Source organism: Euprymna scolopes, chromosome 19 (assembly GCF_053919585.1).
Source record: "Euprymna scolopes isolate OS-2025 chromosome 19, ASM5391958v1, whole genome shotgun sequence".
Lineage (NCBI taxonomy): Eukaryota > Metazoa > Mollusca > Cephalopoda > Sepiida > Sepiolidae > Euprymna > Euprymna scolopes.
Window position 1 is genome coordinate 87,318,107 of NC_136500.1, and position 17,959 is coordinate 87,336,065.

The 17,959-nt window shown below is 33.5% G+C and overlaps 1 protein-coding gene across 2 annotated transcripts in view; it reads left to right on the forward strand.

Moving 5' to 3' along the window:
* Positions 1-17,959, forward strand: part of LOC145239820 (zinc finger CCCH-type with G patch domain-containing protein-like) — a 388,887-nt gene that overhangs the window by 291,969 nt on the left and 78,959 nt on the right. For both annotated transcript variants that reach the window (XM_080103351.1, XM_080103352.1), the window contains exon 12: positions 4,490-4,572. In XM_080103351.1, the coding sequence (XP_079959477.1) occupies positions 4,490-4,572 (83 nt within the window). The remainder of the gene's footprint in view (positions 1-4,489; positions 4,573-17,959) is intronic.

Consider the following 17,959-nt stretch of genomic DNA (forward strand, 5'->3'; position numbering starts at 1 on the left):
CCCTTTCAAGCCGACATCCAAGGAAACTTCTTGTTTGTTAAAATGGCTAATAAAAACAGATTTATATTAGCAAATGTGTCTCCTTTAATTTACATTCATCAAAGCTGTATTTTATACTCGATCACATTTCTATTTTAAGTACTTCCTGCCATGATGTAACTTCCTACACACGTCACTCTAACTTTTAACTTGATTTCTCATGAAAGACTCCATTTTTATTGCTTAACTAGTCTTGCATGTGCTTTTTCAATGTTGACGTTATTTTTACACACACAAACTCTAATCTTACTGCTAATAATGTATGGTACTAATCATTCAATCAATATTAATTCCTGTTTATTATATTTCTCTATATTACTGCTGTCAACTAAGGAAAGAATCTATCAAGCATGTATGCAGTGTGATGATTTATAGAAATGAAACTTGAGCAATGAGAGCAATTGAGTTCTTTTCTTTTTACTAGGAATTAATCACTTATCAAAGCTTAAAGGCCACTCAAGGATAATAGTAAATGAATGTTAGGTGGTTAGTCAGACAACAGTGTAATAATCAGTAGTGATGGAAATTGAATAGAAATTGATTATTTAAGAGGACGGCTCAACAGGAACTTGTTTACATTGGACTTGAAACTGTTAGTTCGAAAGCAGCCCCTCAGTATAGAGTTCCACAGCCGGGTAGTTCTAGGAAAGAAACTTTATTTTGGCATTATTTTCTGTGTCTTTGTAGTAGCAGCATATCTGTTGGCAAAAAAGCAGCTGACTGCATAATACGTTTGTGTCCACAGCAGTCAGCGAATGTGGCAGATATGTGCCATGTGCATATATAAAAGTAACATGATCGTTTATGATTTCTCTGGTTTTTACTTTTATTTATTTTTTTCTTTACATTCCTCTGGACGGTAAGGGTTGAGGATATGCGTGGCATGAAGAGAAATTATATGATCTGTATGGTGTCGTAAAAACATGTTTAGATCTAATGATCTTAGAGGAAGATTAAACCTAGACAGTATGTGTGCAGAACAGCCGACTTTGAATATGATCTAGATGGTAACAAGATATAGGTCAAGAGTGTAGGTAGACATCATATTTAGAATGTGATCCAGATTGCTTTGATAATTTCAAGTTTGAAACAAAAATGAAAGTATTAGTCCTCGCGTAAAAGCGCAGGACACAAAATGTTTTAAATAATAATAATAGAATAACAATAACAAACTCTTTCGATAGCGAGGACTACTATTGAGCGTAACCAGTTATACACTCCTTTTGAAATTTTCATCTCTATTTTTCTCGTTATCTACTGAATATTTTTGATGAAACCTATATGAAATATGTTCCTTATTAAATTGTAAAGATGTTCTATTCTGAAAGAAGTTTTTAAAAAATTAATCTAAAAAAGTTATTTTAAAGATTTTGTTAAAAAAAATCAGATTTTCTTATTATTCAGACATGTATGACAAAGAGAGAGTTGCAAAAAAGAGCTGTGGAGTGAGGAGAATTACAAACTGAAACAGAAAGAATATTCAGACCTGTAATAATACAAAGAGGGGGTTGCAAAAATGAGTTGTGGTGTGAGGAGAAATACAATCTGAAATAGAGAGTAGGAGAGTTTTTATAAATACATACAAAATCACATTCATCTTTTTTTAAATCCAAATTAATATATTAAATAAAATATAATCTTAAAAAGATAGGATACAAGTTAGAAAAGCATTTCATCCAAGGCACGAAAATTGTTAAACAAAATGTTTTTACTATAGGCTTTAAAAATAAAGATACAAGATTCAATTTGAAATTTATTTATCTTCAAAGTGCACTTTTATAAATTTTACAAAGAAAGGTATTAAATTTGCATACCTTACTTTGTAAAATTTATAAAAGTACACTTTGAAGATAAATAAATTTCAAATTGAATCTTGTACATTTATTTTTAAAGCCTATAGTAAAAACATTTTGTTTAGCAATTTTCATGCCTTGGATGAAATGCTTTTCTAACTTGTAAATATTTTATTGTCTTTTGAACTATGTGAATTGAGAAATGTAAAAAGAAAAAAACAAATTTCAAAATTACATCACTCATCGAGAGGAAAGTAGTATTCTTCATTTTTGCTTCAGCATTTTTTGAATTTTGAGACCAGTAAAAACTGTAGAACAACTCTACACTGGAAGACATGCATTTGTAGCACAGAGTGAAACAGTTAAAAGTGATGCAGTAAAGATAAAGAACATCTTTCATTACTAATCACCATATCAAATTTGCAATTATTATTCTGAATGTATCGTTAAATAGCATATATATCTTAATTTTTTATGTTGGTAAGATGTCATAAAAGTGGTGAAAATTGTTCTGTTCACAGAATTAATTTTATTAACGAGGAGACATAGGGCAGATATTCTGCTCATCTCATTATTCAACAACAAAACCATCTTATTATTAAACCACAAAATCATTTTATTATTAAACCACAAAATCATTTTATTATTAAACCACAAAGTCATATTATTATTAAACCACAAAATCATTATTATTAAACCACAAAATCATATTATTATTAAACCACAAAATCATATTATTATTAAACCAAAAACTCATATTATTATTAAACCACAAACTCATATTATTATTAAACCACAAACTCATATTATTATTAAACCACAAACTCATATTATTATTAAACCACAAAATCATATTATTATTTAACCACAAAATCATATTATTAAACCACAAAATCATATTATTAAACCACAAAATCATATTATTAAACCACAAAATCATATTATTAAACCACAAATTCATTTTATTATTAAACCACAAATTCATTTTATTATTAAACCACAAAATCATTTTATTATTAAACCACAAAATCATTTTATTATTAAACCACAAAATCATTTTATTATCAAACCACAAAATCCTATTATTATTAGACCACAAAATCATTTTATTATTAAACCACAAAATCATTTTATTATTAAACCACAAAATCATATTATTATTAAACCACAAAATCATATTATTCAACAACAAAACCATCCTATTATTTAACAAAATCATATTATTATTAAACCACAAAATCATATTATTATTAAACCACAAAATCATTATTATTAAACCACAAAATCATTTTATTATTAAACCACAAAATCATGTTATTATTAAACTACAAAATCATTTTATTATCAAACCACAAAATCATATTATTATTAGACCACAAAATCATTTTATTATTAAACCACAAAATCATTTTATTATTAAACCACAAAATCATATTATTATTAAACCACAAAATCATATTATTCAACAACAAAACCATCCTATTATTTAACAAAATCATTTTATTATTAAACCACAAAATGATATTATTATTAAACCACAAAATGATATTATTATTAAACCACAAAATGATATTATTATTAAACCACAAAATGATATTATTATTAAACCACAAAATCATATTATTATTAAACCACAAAATCATATTATTATTAAACCACAAAATCATTTTATTATTAAACCACAAAATCATTTTATTATTAAACCACAAAATCATTTTATTATTAAACCACAAAATCATTTTATTATTAAACCACAAAATCATATTATCATTAAACCACAAAATCATATTATTCAACAACAAAACCATCCTATTATTTAACAAAATCATATTACTATTAAACCACAAAATCATATTATTATTAAACCACAAAATCATATTATTATTAAACCACAAAATCATATTATTCAACAAAACCATCCTATTATTTAACAAAATCATATTATTCAATCAACAAAAACACTGATGAATTGCATAAACCATAAGCAATGACATTACAATGATAATCTTATTGGATTCTTTGTTAACGATCTTAAGGAAATAATTTTTTAAAAAATATTTTCTGGTATCACTAAATATTTATCTTGATTCTGAATTCTGAAAATCAATCGAAACAAGTGTTCAATTAATAGAATGAGACAAACAGAGCATCTTGAAGATTTTGATAATATATATATTGTTAAGAATGAAGTTTTTAACTATGCATGCAGATGAATTCAGCATAGTGGAAGTGATCATGGTAGTAATTGTAGTAGAATTCAAATGGCAATATCCAAAATCAGCTTTGTTAATAAAAATAGCAGCAAAGTCATACCCTTTCACTGTAAAGGTTCTGATGCGGGCAGATTTTCTACTCCAATGGTTTATTTCCTTGAACTGCTAGCCTTTGGAACTCCCTCTTTGCGCCTCGTTTTCCAACCCTACCAACATGTAGGAATTTAAATGTTATGTGGACATTTTGCTGCTCAACTACCCATTCAGTTTTCTCCCTTATAAATCCGGCCCTTATCACAGAAGTCCTTTACACTTCAGTTGCAATATGCCTTGTTTTGAGCAAATAAATGTTTTTAAAAAATTCTGAGGTTATGATTTTGATGAGAATTGCGGTGATGGCATGAAGTCCTTTAAGGCTTTAAAACACTTTTTTTTCTTTTGCAGCATATGAAAACGGAAGAAGAATTGCGAAGAGTTGAGAAGGAAATTCGAAGATTAAAAGATACCATTTCGAGACATGAAGACAAGTAAGTTGAGATTTTCTTTCAATCTGTGGAATCGACAAATCTAATTGTAGAAATCTTTAAAAACTGGCAGATATGGATGGAACGATAAAATTGTCACCATAGAAAAGACGACATAATTCGATTTCCGTTTGATGAAAATGGGTTTTCTTTTATTGTTGGAGATTCCCAGGAGGAAGTCTCTTCTGAAGGCAATACAAAAGAAAGCTTGACGACAGTTTGCTGAAGACATGTCAACAAAGCCCATAGATTACTGAAACCATGTCCTATGGTATGATAAGACGAAATTTAATTTGTTTGGTTCTAATGGCCATAAGCATATGTGGTGGCGACCAGGTGTGGACTACAAAGATAAGTGTGTCATGCCTACAGTCAAGCATGTTGGTGGGAATGTCATGGTCTGGGGCTGCATGAGTGCTGCAGGTATTGGAGAGTTACATTTTATTGAAGAAAACATGAAGTCCAACATGTTCTGTCAAATACTGCAGCAAAGCATGATACCCTACCTCCAGAAACTGGGTTGCAGAGCAGTGTTTCAGCATGACAGTGACCCAAAACACACATCCAAGACAACCACTGTTTTACTGACGAGGCTAAGTGATGGACTGGCCAAGCATGTCTCTAGACTTGAACGCAGTAGAACATCTTTGGGGCATTGTTAAGCAGAAGGTGGAGGTGCACAAATATCCACCAGCTCTGCAACGTCGTAATTGAAGAGTGGAAGAGCATTCTAGTGGCTACATGTGAAACTCTGGTTAATTCCATGCCCAGGAGAGTAAAGACAGTTTTGGATAATGATGGTGGCCAAACAAAATATTGAGAGTTGACATGTTGTATGTTAATATTGACAACTTTTCGTAAGGGGTGTACTCGCTTTTGTTGCCAGGGATTTAGCCTTTAATGGCTATATTTTGAGGGGGAAAATAAATTAACTCTGTTATATATGCTGCAGACAGACTACTTTTGATTGTGTCAAAAAATCATTTTTTTTTTCAGTGTTGTCCCATGAAGAGATCTACTTAAATATTTGAAGAAATGTGAGGGGTGTACTCACTTTTGTGATGCACTCTCTCTCTCTCTCTCTCTCTCTATATATATATATATATATATATATATATATATATATAGTCTTTGAAGTTTTTAACATTTGAAACCATACAAAAAATTATTTTTTATCATTCGTTAAAAAAACATCTAGTCAGTAAGTCATTTAATCACCTGCAATCACTGCATCAACTCTCAAATTTACTATAATACCAATTTTTTTTTTTTTTTTTTTTTTTTTTCAATATTTTATTTTATTTTTATATATATATGGTGTCCACAATATATATATGGTGTCCACAAAGTCTGGCTACATTATGTAGCCAGACTTTGTGGGCACCGTGTAGATTATGCAGCCAGACTTTGTGGGCACCGTGTAGATTATGCAGCCAGACTTTGTGGACACCCTGTATATATATATATATATATAGAGAGAGAGAGAGACATAGAGGTAGAGAGATGGTGAAAAAAAGAGAATTTCTATTTATCATATAATAACAGTTTTAATATGTAGAGAAAAACATACATTTCTATGCATATAAACATCGTTCTTTTATGATAAATGTTCATAGATTTACCTTTGACAAAAATACTGAAAGGATCTGAACATGTTGGCAGAAAGGTTTTTCTGTTCTTTCTCTCCTTTCATTCCTATGTCTTGGTTTGTGATAAACGTCCTCCTACATCTTTAGAGGATTATAACATGACTCGTCACTCGTCACAGTTTGCTAGGCTAGACTAATCATCATTTCTTTACAAGATTTTAGGAAATTGGCTTATCTTGCGAACATTCAACCGATCAGTGGAGGTGGTTCTTCAAAGACTAGTTTGCTTTATCCCACGCATTTCTTTGATTGCATCGATGCTAACGGAACTGAGTAACGGTCCAATGTTGAAAGTGGTGTATCATACTCGGCAGTCAGCCCAGATCAAAGTGTAGTATTCTTTTTTAATTTTTTTTCTTTGTTATAGAATTCATAAATAATGTATGAAAATTTTTATTAACACTTCTTGTGTTATCAAACGAAAAACTTATTTTAAACATTTGTATGAAAAAGGGTTTCTTAAAATGAATAAATGGAATTTTGTCATAAATAATGTATTACTGTTTTTAAATAAAACATTTCCATATGAATATATTTTAAATGTTTAAAAATATTTATAGAAATGTAAAAAATAGAAGTTTATGCTTTTATTGTTACATGATAAAGCAAGAAGTGTTTCCATATGGTTTCGTTTTTCGTTTCATGCTTAGTGAATTCCATCCCATATTAAGGTAAATTGAGTCTACTTCCAGCGTCTTAACTTTGCGTACTGAATTTTTGGATATAACCGAACCCTAATCCCCTTCATGCCGCTACTAATTAATATATATATATATGTATATTGCTCTTTTATATATTTATATATATCTATAAAAGTAAAATTGTCTGTCCGTATGTCTACATTTCCCTCCCAAATTACTCTGTCAATTTTCAGTCTACATACTCGAAATTTGACATAAGGGGTATTGAGATTTGGAAAAATCTTTTTAATCAGTGTTCAGCCAGAAATTTAGCTATCAAAGAGTCGATTTGACCTTTGAAAACTCTACCAAACTCCTCGACCAATTTTGGGTCTAAACATTTGAAATTTTACATGTAGGTTACTTGGACATGGATCAAACATTTTAATTTGATTTGAGCCCAAAACAATAAATGTTAAGGGGGCAAAATTGGGATCAAAGTTTTAAAAAAATTAACCTCTGCTGTATATCTCAGCTAATTTTTGGTCTAAACATTTGAAATTTTACATAAAGTGTATTCAGACATGGGGCAAGCATTTTAACCAGTTTTCGGCCGAAAATTTGGCTGCCAAGGAGTCAAAGTTCAAAAGATTTGACCGTTGCGGTCTCTAGCAAACTATTTAGCAAATTTTATGTCTAAACATTTGAAATTTTACATAAGGTGTATTCAGACATGCAGCAAGCTTTTTAATCAGTTTTGGGGCGAAAATTTGGCTGCCAAGAGGTCAAAGTTGAAAGAGTTGACCTTTGCAGACTCTACTAAACTCCTCTGCCAATTTTATGTCTAAACACTTGAAATTTTAGATGTAGGTTACCTGGACACGAGTCAAACTTTTTAATATATATATACATAGGCACATAAAGTTATGAACAGTCGTTATGGAGAAGCATGCATGTGAAGCTTACTCCCAGTGTACAGTGGTGGGTCCCTGACTAAAGCAGGCAATTAGGCAATCAATCGACTATATTGAAAAATTGGGCGATTTCACTGATTTCAATAACAATAAAAGTATGGGGGAGTAGAGCATTTGTTGATCTTCATTCAAGCCCGGACAACGTCAGATCTCCCTGCTAGTATATGTGTGTGTGTGTGTGTGTGTGTGTGTGTGTGGACGAGGGATCTATAATGCATTTATTGTCTATGCTGACCTCACACAATGAAAGTACACTTATGTAATAAAAGAATGTTTAAGTAGATTCTGTAAGGTATTAAAACAATAAATAAAAAAAACAACCGTCTCCCTTTTGAAGGCAGCCGGCATCATCTGAAAGACCTTGTCAAACAGGTGAAGAGTCTTTTCCGTTTTTTAATACATTTTATAAGAAAAAAACTCTAACAAGATTACCTGTTGGATGGCGATGGGAAAGCAAGTGTAACGATCTAAGAAAGTGTTTCTTTAGCTTCATCTGTTTGATTGGAAAGAGAAAAGTCCAATCTTACAGCAAATTTAATCAGCTGTATTCTTTCAAAAATATGAGTTTTGGAAGGAAAGTAAATACTTTGTGCCTGAATTTGTCTGGTATTTGTTATAGTAATAATGCAGTATTACATATGAAAAGTGATATATAGTAATAGAATAGTGCTCAGTAGCCTAGATAGAGCAGATATGTTAAAACACAGCATTACCCAGAGAAAGAACTTCTTTATGTTATTATAATATATACTAGACAAAGTAGGTAGCGTAACCCGAGTGCCACAAGAATAATAATAGTCACATCTGGTAAGTGATATAGGTTAAAGTGCTCAATATCCTCGATATACAATAGAGCAGGTATGTTTATAAGTCATATTGCCCGGGATAAACAACATCAGATTAAAATAAGTGGTGGAGTCTGTCCTTGTTTATAGCGCACCAAATATAGTGGACACTCACCAAAAGATTAGAAAGAAAGCTAGACAGCACATACACCTATATACTACAAACAGTATTAAATATACCTTGGCAAGATCATCCTACGGAGCAGCAACTTTATGGCAACCTACCTGCCATATCTACTACCATCACGGCGTGGCCTCTATGATTTGCCAGTCACTGCCAAAGGAGCAAGCAAGAGCTGGTGAGAAATGTATTGTTGTGGACTCTCCCAGTATATAGTGATGATTTTCATGGGAAATTAATGGAAGGGTTCCTGGATTTTTATGTTACCCTTCATGCCCCCCCACTTCTAAATCACCGATTTAAAGTTATTTTTTAAAGGTTAGCTTATGACACCATATTACTTTCTTTGTTTTTACTGCCCCTATCTCGTTTTACGTTCTTCTATAGTTAGAAAGAAACTGAAATGTTGAAAACTCTTTGGTATAGTATCTTACATGGGAATGGGACGTTTCAGTGTCACTGATTTGAGCTCAGTCGATTCGACGGTGTGGTCGATTCAGCAGAGGGACAATTTGGTAGAGTTTATGTTTTTTTTTAATTAAGAAAAAGAATATGAAAATATATCATTTTAACTGTTTTTAAGAAAAATTATGTTTTTGCAAAACTCTTTTTGGTTAATTATTTTCTAATTAATTTTTTAAAGATTAAAAAATTAAAAAATATTTTTAAGTTCTTTTTATTTTAATGAAGAAAAACAATTGAAAATATAATCTCGTTGTCTGTTTTTGTGTTGTATTTTAACTAAACACGGTTTGAAGTTTTTTTTTTTTTTCAATTTCATTTTTTAGTTCAGACATTTTTTCTTTTAATCATTTTTATTTCAATTTTATTCAAAGGAAAAAATATCTTCGTTGACTGAATTAATTTTAAAAATATAAACAAAACTTCTCTCTGATTCTCTCTCCTCTGATCTTGAGCACGTGGTACAATGGGGAAAAGAGTGGCTGGTTACTTTTAATGCATCTAAAACCAAGCTTCTCTCTTTACATCATCAACATTCTGATCCACATCTGGCATCAATTGAAATGAATGTCTCTCGTCTTCAGGAGGCCTCAAGTTTTGACAAGCTTCTGGGCTTGACCGTTACTCCTGATCTTAAATGATACATGTACATCAAATCTGTTGCCAAGGCCGCTGGAAAAATGGTGGGATCTTTCTATCGATCCAGTAGATATCTCACTGCTGATGCAATTCTCTATCTATATAAGAGCCAGATACGTCCAAGGATGGAATGCTGTTGCCACATCTGGGCAGGAGCTGCTAGAAAGGACTTGTCCTGCCTTGATAGAGTTCAAAATAGACTTTGTAGCCTCGTAGATAGCCTTTTCTCTTCCCTGCAACCTCTATCTCGCAGAAGAGATGTTGCGAGTTTGTCTCTGATGTATCGTTATTTTCATGGAAAGTGTTCGACTGAGCTTCAGTCTATAGTCCCTCCTCGCCAATCTTTCACAAGAAACACTCGTCTAGCAGAAAACATTATCAATAATTCCCCCACTCTTTATCTGTGCCTAAATCTAAACGTAGATTCCATGAACAAAGCTTCTTTCTTAGAACTGCACGCCTGTGGAATTGTCTTCTGTTTTCCTGCTTTCCGGCTGACTACAATATGGTTGTCTTCAAGTCTAACGTAAACAAGTTCTTGATGAACCATTCCATATAAGTTATCAAATTTACCGAATTTCCATTACTATCGATTACTATATTGTCCAATTCCTACTGGCCTTGATAATGTGGTGATGCCTATGTAAAAAAAAAAAAACTTTGACTATAAGGATGAAATGCTAATTTGATACCGAAAAGGCGACGCCAAAAGTACCAAACCCGTCTGGTATGGTTACATTTCATTAAAATCGGACATATTTGAACTTTTAATGGAGTTCTATCCCATGGGTCATTCAGAGGTAGAGGCACATGGAGGGTAATATAGAGATTCAAGAACATTTCCATTAATTTCCCATGAAAATCTTATACATATGACAAATTTCATCAAAATATTTGAAGTTTTTGAGGAGGTTCGGCCCCTATAACTCTTTTATGTCAGAAGGACACTTAGAAGTTTCAGATTACTTCCATCATTTTCCTCAGAAAATTTACCTACGCCAAGAAGAAACCTTAAAAAATACTTGCACGTGGTTTAAACTAACGTCAATGTTTTCTAGGTCAAACATGATGTCATTGTCGTAGTAGCAGGAGGAGAGAAAATGAAGGAACGATTTTTTTGGCACCCCTCCTTGTAGAAAAGTTTAATGTTTTTGGCCAATTTTTCGATATTTGTCGTCCAAGATGTTGGGCTTCAAAATGATACCAATCTCATGAAAATCCGTCGCCTCTGTCAAAAGTTTTTGTGACATACAAACGCACATACATACACACATTTTTGAGACATACAAACACACATACATACACACATTTTCGATTTTATATATATAGATTAGCAGGGCTACCCGGCGTTGCTTGGGACTGTATAAATAATGAGAAAATTGAATTTGATTTTGAATATATTTGTTATTCTTAGGAGAGAGAAATTTTTAATGTCTATGTATCATTTGCTATTTTGGGCAAAAGAATATTTACCTACCTAGGACAAGTATTACACATATGAAATAATTGTATCTTACCTAGGGTAGGTAATTTACAGCTTGTATATGAAATAATTTTACCTTTGCAAGGAGGGTAATACACAACACATACTTAAAATAATTTTACCTACACTAAAACGGGTAATTTAAATACATATATGAAACAATTTCACAAGTGTTTTTACCTCAAAACGGACATTACTCTCTCCAACCCAACCACCAAAAGAAAACGCAAGAGCACATTTAAAATTAACATAATCATGCTTCTTCCTACCCACCACTACAACCATCACATCATTCTCGGATAATAACATAAAATATTAAAAAATATATAGATTACTCCCTAAAGAAACTATCCCAGTAAACTTTCATATTCTATGAAAGTTTACTAGGATAGTAATATTAAAAACAATATATATGTATTAATCTAATTTTGAGATCATAAACTGTTTAAGCCATATCCGGAATCGCTTGACAAATGAAGTAATTTTTAGATAGAAAATTGTTTAAGTCATTTACGGTACAGACTTTATATTCTGCCACCCTCATTTTATCCAGAGCGATGCTGATTATTCTGCTAGTATATATTTGCCCCTATCTCATTTAATCCTGAGCAATGCCAAGAATTTTACTAATATATATTTCCATCAATTTCCTTTAATTCCGAGTGAAGCCGAGGATATTGCTAGTAAATTTACTCACTTATCTCATTCAATCTTTAGCAATGCCGAGTATTCTGCTAGTGTATATGTGCAGTTATCTAATATAATCCCGAGTGACACCAAGTATTCGTCTATTCTGTATTTATACCTATCTCATTCATCCCCAGGTGACGCCAGGTATTGTTAGTATTTATTTGCACCTGCATTATTGAATCCAGGGCGGTGCCTAGTATTCTGCTTCTATATATTTCCACCTATATCATTCAATCCGGGGTGATGAAGAGTATTCTGCTAATATGTATTTCCACCCTTCTCATTCAATCCCAAGCGACATTTGGAATTTTATTAGTATATATTCTCACCTACTTCATTCAATCCCAGGAAATGCCGGGTATTCGGCTAGTATATATCTCACTGTGATACAATCCCGGGCCACACTGGGTATGCTGCTAGTACATATCGACATATGTCATACAATCCCGGGTGATGCCGGGTATTCTGCTAGTACATATACACCTATTTCATCCAATCCCGGGCTTTTCTGCTAATACAAATATCCACCTATGTAATCCAATACCGGGCGACGCCGGGTATTATGCTAGTACATATATCAACCAATTTTTTCCGATCCCAGGGGACGCCGAGTGTTATGCTAGGAAACATTCCATGAATTTTAACCAATCCTGGGCCATGCCATGCCGGGTAAATGTTAGTACATATATCCAACTATGTCTTACAAACCGGGTGACGCTGGTTATTCTGCTAGTACATATACACCTGTTTTATCACATCCCAGGTTACGCTGGGTATTCTGCTAGTACATATGTAATCCAATCCCGGGCGTCGCCGAGTATTGGTTAGTACATATATGAAACAATTTTTTCGGATCCCAGGCGACGCCGAGAGTTCTAGGAACCATTCTATGAATTTCATCAAATGCCGGGTAATCTGCTAGTACATATATTCACCTATGTCATACAATCCTGGGCCACGCTGGGCATTCTGTTAGGACATATACAGCGATTTTATCCAATCCGAGGCTACTCTGGGTATTCTGCTAGTACATATATCCACTTATGTAATCCAATGCCGGGTATTTGGCTAGTACATATATCAACTAAATTTTTCCGAACCCAGGTGATGCCGAGTGTTCTGCTAGAAAACATTTCATGAATTTTATCTAATCCCGGGCTATGCCAGGTAATCTACTACTCATCCGGGTATTGTGCTAGTATATATATCAACCAATTTTTTTTTTATCCCAGACGGGGCTGAGTGTTCTGCTAGGAAACATTCCATGAATTTAATCCAATACCGGGCCATGCCGAGTAATCTGCTAGTATATATATCCACCTTTCATATAATCTTGGGCGACACTGGGTATTCTGCCAGTACATATTCATCTAGGTCATCCAATCCTGAGCGATGCCACCTATTCTGCTAGTACATATACACCTATTTCATTCAATCCCGGGCTATGCCGTGTATTTTGCTAGTACATATATCCACCTATGTAATCCAATCCCGGGCGACTCCAGGTATTTTGCTAGTACATATATCAACCAATTTTTTCCGATCCAGGTGACACTTAGTGTTCTGCTAGGAAACATTCTATGAATTTTATCAAATCTAGGGCCATGCAGGGTAATCTGCTACTACATATATCCATCTATTTCATACAGTCCCGAGTGACGCTGGGTATTCTGCTAGTACATATACACCTATTTTATCCAATCTCAGCCTATGCCGAGTATTCTGCTAGTACTTATATCCACCTATGTCCTCCAATCCCAAGATCACATGACATAACTCAGCATTTTTTCAATTACCTATAAATAACATTAGAAGCGATTTAAAAGTATAAGAATTACGTAATATTCAATGTTAAAATGTCACTGTTTGGAGGCCCCCCCCCCTGTAGAAAAACGGCCAGCTAACCAACTTAGAGTGGACGGTTTGGGCCAAAATTTTGATATTTTTTGTTCGGGGGTTCGAGCTTTTATATGATACCAAATTTGTGAAGTGTGCTAGTGTCTGTCGAAAGTTTTTAGCGGACATACAAACACACATACATACATACATTCATACACACATTTTCACTTTTATATATATAGACTAGCGGGGGGTACCCAGTGTTGCCCGGGTGTTTGGAGGTGTGTGTGGTCACCCAGGTGTTTGTGTCCGGGGGGGGGGGTAAATAAAAAAAGTTTTTGTAGGTAAGTATAAGGATCGAACTCGAACCCTTGAGGCAAAGTTGGAAATTAAAGTGTGAAAAAAAAACTGTGCAACGTTAACCATTGGGCCACTGCGAAATACTAACGGAAACACGTTTGAATTTATTTAAATATTTAAAATTGGCAGGTGCATGTTTTAATGACTTAATGAGGTCAACTTTGACCGCAGGGTAGTATTTCATTTACTGCGGGAACGTTTTTTTATTTTTATTTTCCCAAGATGTTGGGGGGGACCAGCTCCCCATAAAAAGGGGATTGTCCAAATTGAATAGCAATTGTCTGATATAAGGAAAATATTTCCACATTGATCAAATCTGATTGCTTTCGGACATTTCGCAACTGGAAAAATTCCATCAGAATTAGTGTCGCTTTTATTATACGAAAAAGCCTAATCCACATGCGGCGAGCGAAAACTGTTGAATATTTATCTTTCCAAATTTGAGCAAATTAAATAGACAGGCAAGTTCCGTTGTTAACTCGGAGATATTATGATTTATATGAGATATAAAAAGTTTTAAGGAGTTGCGAGCCGACCGACCGCTTCTCTGAAAAAAGCCTTTCTTGGACATACACAAAAAGCGAACATACATACATACATTTTCGCTTTTATGTATATAGATTTACTTTTAAACTTAAAAGACCAACCTTTAAAAGTAATTAACCTGAACTATAGTTGAATATAACTTTAAAAATAGCTGCATCAGCCTTTTAATACTAAATTGAAAAGTAAATACCTTCAGTTAGTAATTAACTTTAAGATTAGATTTTTGTTTTACAAGGAAATCACTTATCAAGGCCTGAAGGCCACTCAAGGATAAGGGTTAATGAATGTAAGGGGGTAGTGTAGTAATCATAACTGGTGTAGATTAGGTAGAATTTGGATTATTTAAAGGGGCAGCTCAACAAGAACTTGTTTACATTGGACTTGAAGGCTACCCTATTGTAGTTGGGCAAGAAGCAAGCCAGTAGAACAGTGTTCCACAGGTAAGCAGTTCTAGAAAAGAAGCTTTGTTCATGGAAGTTGTGCTTATATTTAGGCACATATAGAGAATGGGGGAAATTGTTGATAGTGGAGTGTTTTTTTTTTTTTTTGTGAAAGTTTGGCAAGGAAGGATCACAGATTTGAGCTCAGACGAGCACTTGACATGAAAATAACGATAGAGCAGGGACAAGCTCACAACGTCTCTTCTTTGGGAAAGAGGTTGCAGGAAAGAGAAAATGAGTATCACCTACTAGGTTTTGAAGCAGGTTTTGAATTCTATCAAGGTAGGATAGTGTGGCGAGCAGTTCCTGCCCAGATGTGGCAACAGTATTCCATTTTAGGATGCATTTCGTTCTTATACAGATAGAAGATTGCATTGGCAGTGAGATACCTACTGGAGCGGTAGAATGATTCGTTTCTTTTTAATGTTATTGTAGTTATTTTTAAGATTATTTATTGTTAAATTCAATTATTATTGAGGTCAGTTATTTTTAAGCTTCGGTTAATTTAGTTAAAGGTTATTTCTAAGGTTGGTTTAGATATATTTAGATATATGTTTATGGTTAGCTATTTGCCAAAAGCGTTTGTATTATCTCCATGAAACTGTAAATAGTCAAATTTTCCCATGACCCTCTAAGTAAAATGTATTATTTTTATTGTCGTGATCAAATTACAACTTATTGATTGAAAATAACAGAAAATAATACTACTCTTTAATTATACAGGAACAAATTAAAGTACAATTTTATAAAATATATTTTTTTTATTCAGCTGATTTCAATTTTTGTTTCCACTATTAAATTAAGATGGAGTTGAATTGAAAAACAAATAAATTAGTTAAAAATAAATAATTCATTCGATGTTATAAATAAAATGTAAATATATAAAGTTATAAGAGTAGTTGGTAGTTTGCTTGAAGCATTGTTGGTAAAGGAATATATGGAAGTTTTAAAAGCCAAAAGCTATGTGAAAAAGACCTGAATCATGGGAGTAAAGCAAAGAAAAATAAACAAACAAGTAGATATACCCGTTTACTTGTTTGTTTATTTTTCTTTTCTTCACTCCCATGATTCCGGTCTTTTCTGCATTGCTTTTGACTTTTAAAACTTCCATATATATAAAGTTATATACAACATTTAATATTTTTATTGCTGCCTATTGCGACGGCTCGTAATATCCGAACTTTTATTGTGATGTTTACCCTGATCTCCCCCCCTCTCTCTCTCTCTCTCTCTCTCTCTCATGTCCATTCATCACAGCAAGTTCTTGGCATGTAATAATTCACAGTTGTTTTTATTATTTTGTTTAAAATTTAATCTCTTAATATTATTAATTTGAAATTCTTTAATTTTTTTTTACATGGTTTTCACCACTTATCAAGGCCCAGGAGCCACTTGGGGATAATGGTTATTGCGTGTACAGTAATCAATGAGATAGTATCATAGTAATCGTTAGTATTGGAGATTTGATAAAGTGTCTTACTTAAGGGAGCGGTTCATCAGGAATTTGTTTATGTTGGACTTGAAGACATCCAAGTTGTAGTTAGGTGGGAAACAGGCAGACGTAAGAGAGTTCCACTGGCATGCACTTCTAAGAAAGAAGCTTTGTTCATGGAATCTACGTTTTGGTTTTGGCACAGATAAAGACTAGGGAAAATTTTTGACAGTGGTTTCAGCTAGACGGGTGTTTATCGTGAAAGATTGACGAGGAGGGATGAGAGATTGGAGCTCAGACGAGCACTTGCCATGGAAGTAATGATAAAACAAAGACAGGCTTGCAACGTCCCTTCTGTGGGAGAGAGGTTGCAGGGAAGAGAAAAGGACACCCCCCCCACTAAGCCACAAAGTCTATTTTGTACTCTGTCAAGGCAGGATAGGCGGTTTTTAGCAGCTCCTGCCCAGATGTAGCAGCAATACTCCATCCTTGGACGTACTTGGCTTTTATATAGATAGAGAATTGGATCAGTAGTGGGATATCTACTGGAGCGGTAGAAGGATCCCACCATTTTTCCAGCAACCTTGGTAACAAACTTGATTTAAGTGTTCGACTGAGCTTCAATCTATGGTCCCCCCTCGCCAAACTTTCACAAGAAACACTCGTCTAGCTGTAAACACTATCAATAATTCCCCCCACCCTTTATCTGTGCCTAAACCTAAACGTAGATTCCATGAACAAAGCTTCTTTCTTAGAACTGCACGCCTGTGGAATTGTCTTCCGTTTTCCTGCTTTCCGGCTGACTACAATATGGTTGTCTTCAAGTCTAACGTAAATAAGTTCTTGATGAGCCGTTCCATATAAGTTATCAAATTTACCAAATTTTCATTACTAATGATTACTATATTGTCCAATTTCTACTGTACACTCTTTAACCCTTATCCTTGAGTGGCCTCTTGGCCTTGATAATGTGGTGATGCCTATGTAAAAAAAAAAAAAAAAAAAGTGTTACATTTTAGGTCAGGAGTAAAGCTTTTCAAAACATGGAGCCTCCCCTAGACGAGAGCCATCCATTTCAATTGATGCCAGATGGGAATCAGAGCATTGATGATGTAAAGATAGGAGCTTGTTTTTAGATGCATTAAAAGTAACCAGCCACCTTTTTCCCCACTGTGCCACACACTCAAGATCAGAGGAGAGAGAATCATTATGTGTTATGTTCACTCATGCTATACTGATATCAGAGACATAAAAACAATTATATAGACGACCAAAATTGTAACAAATTTC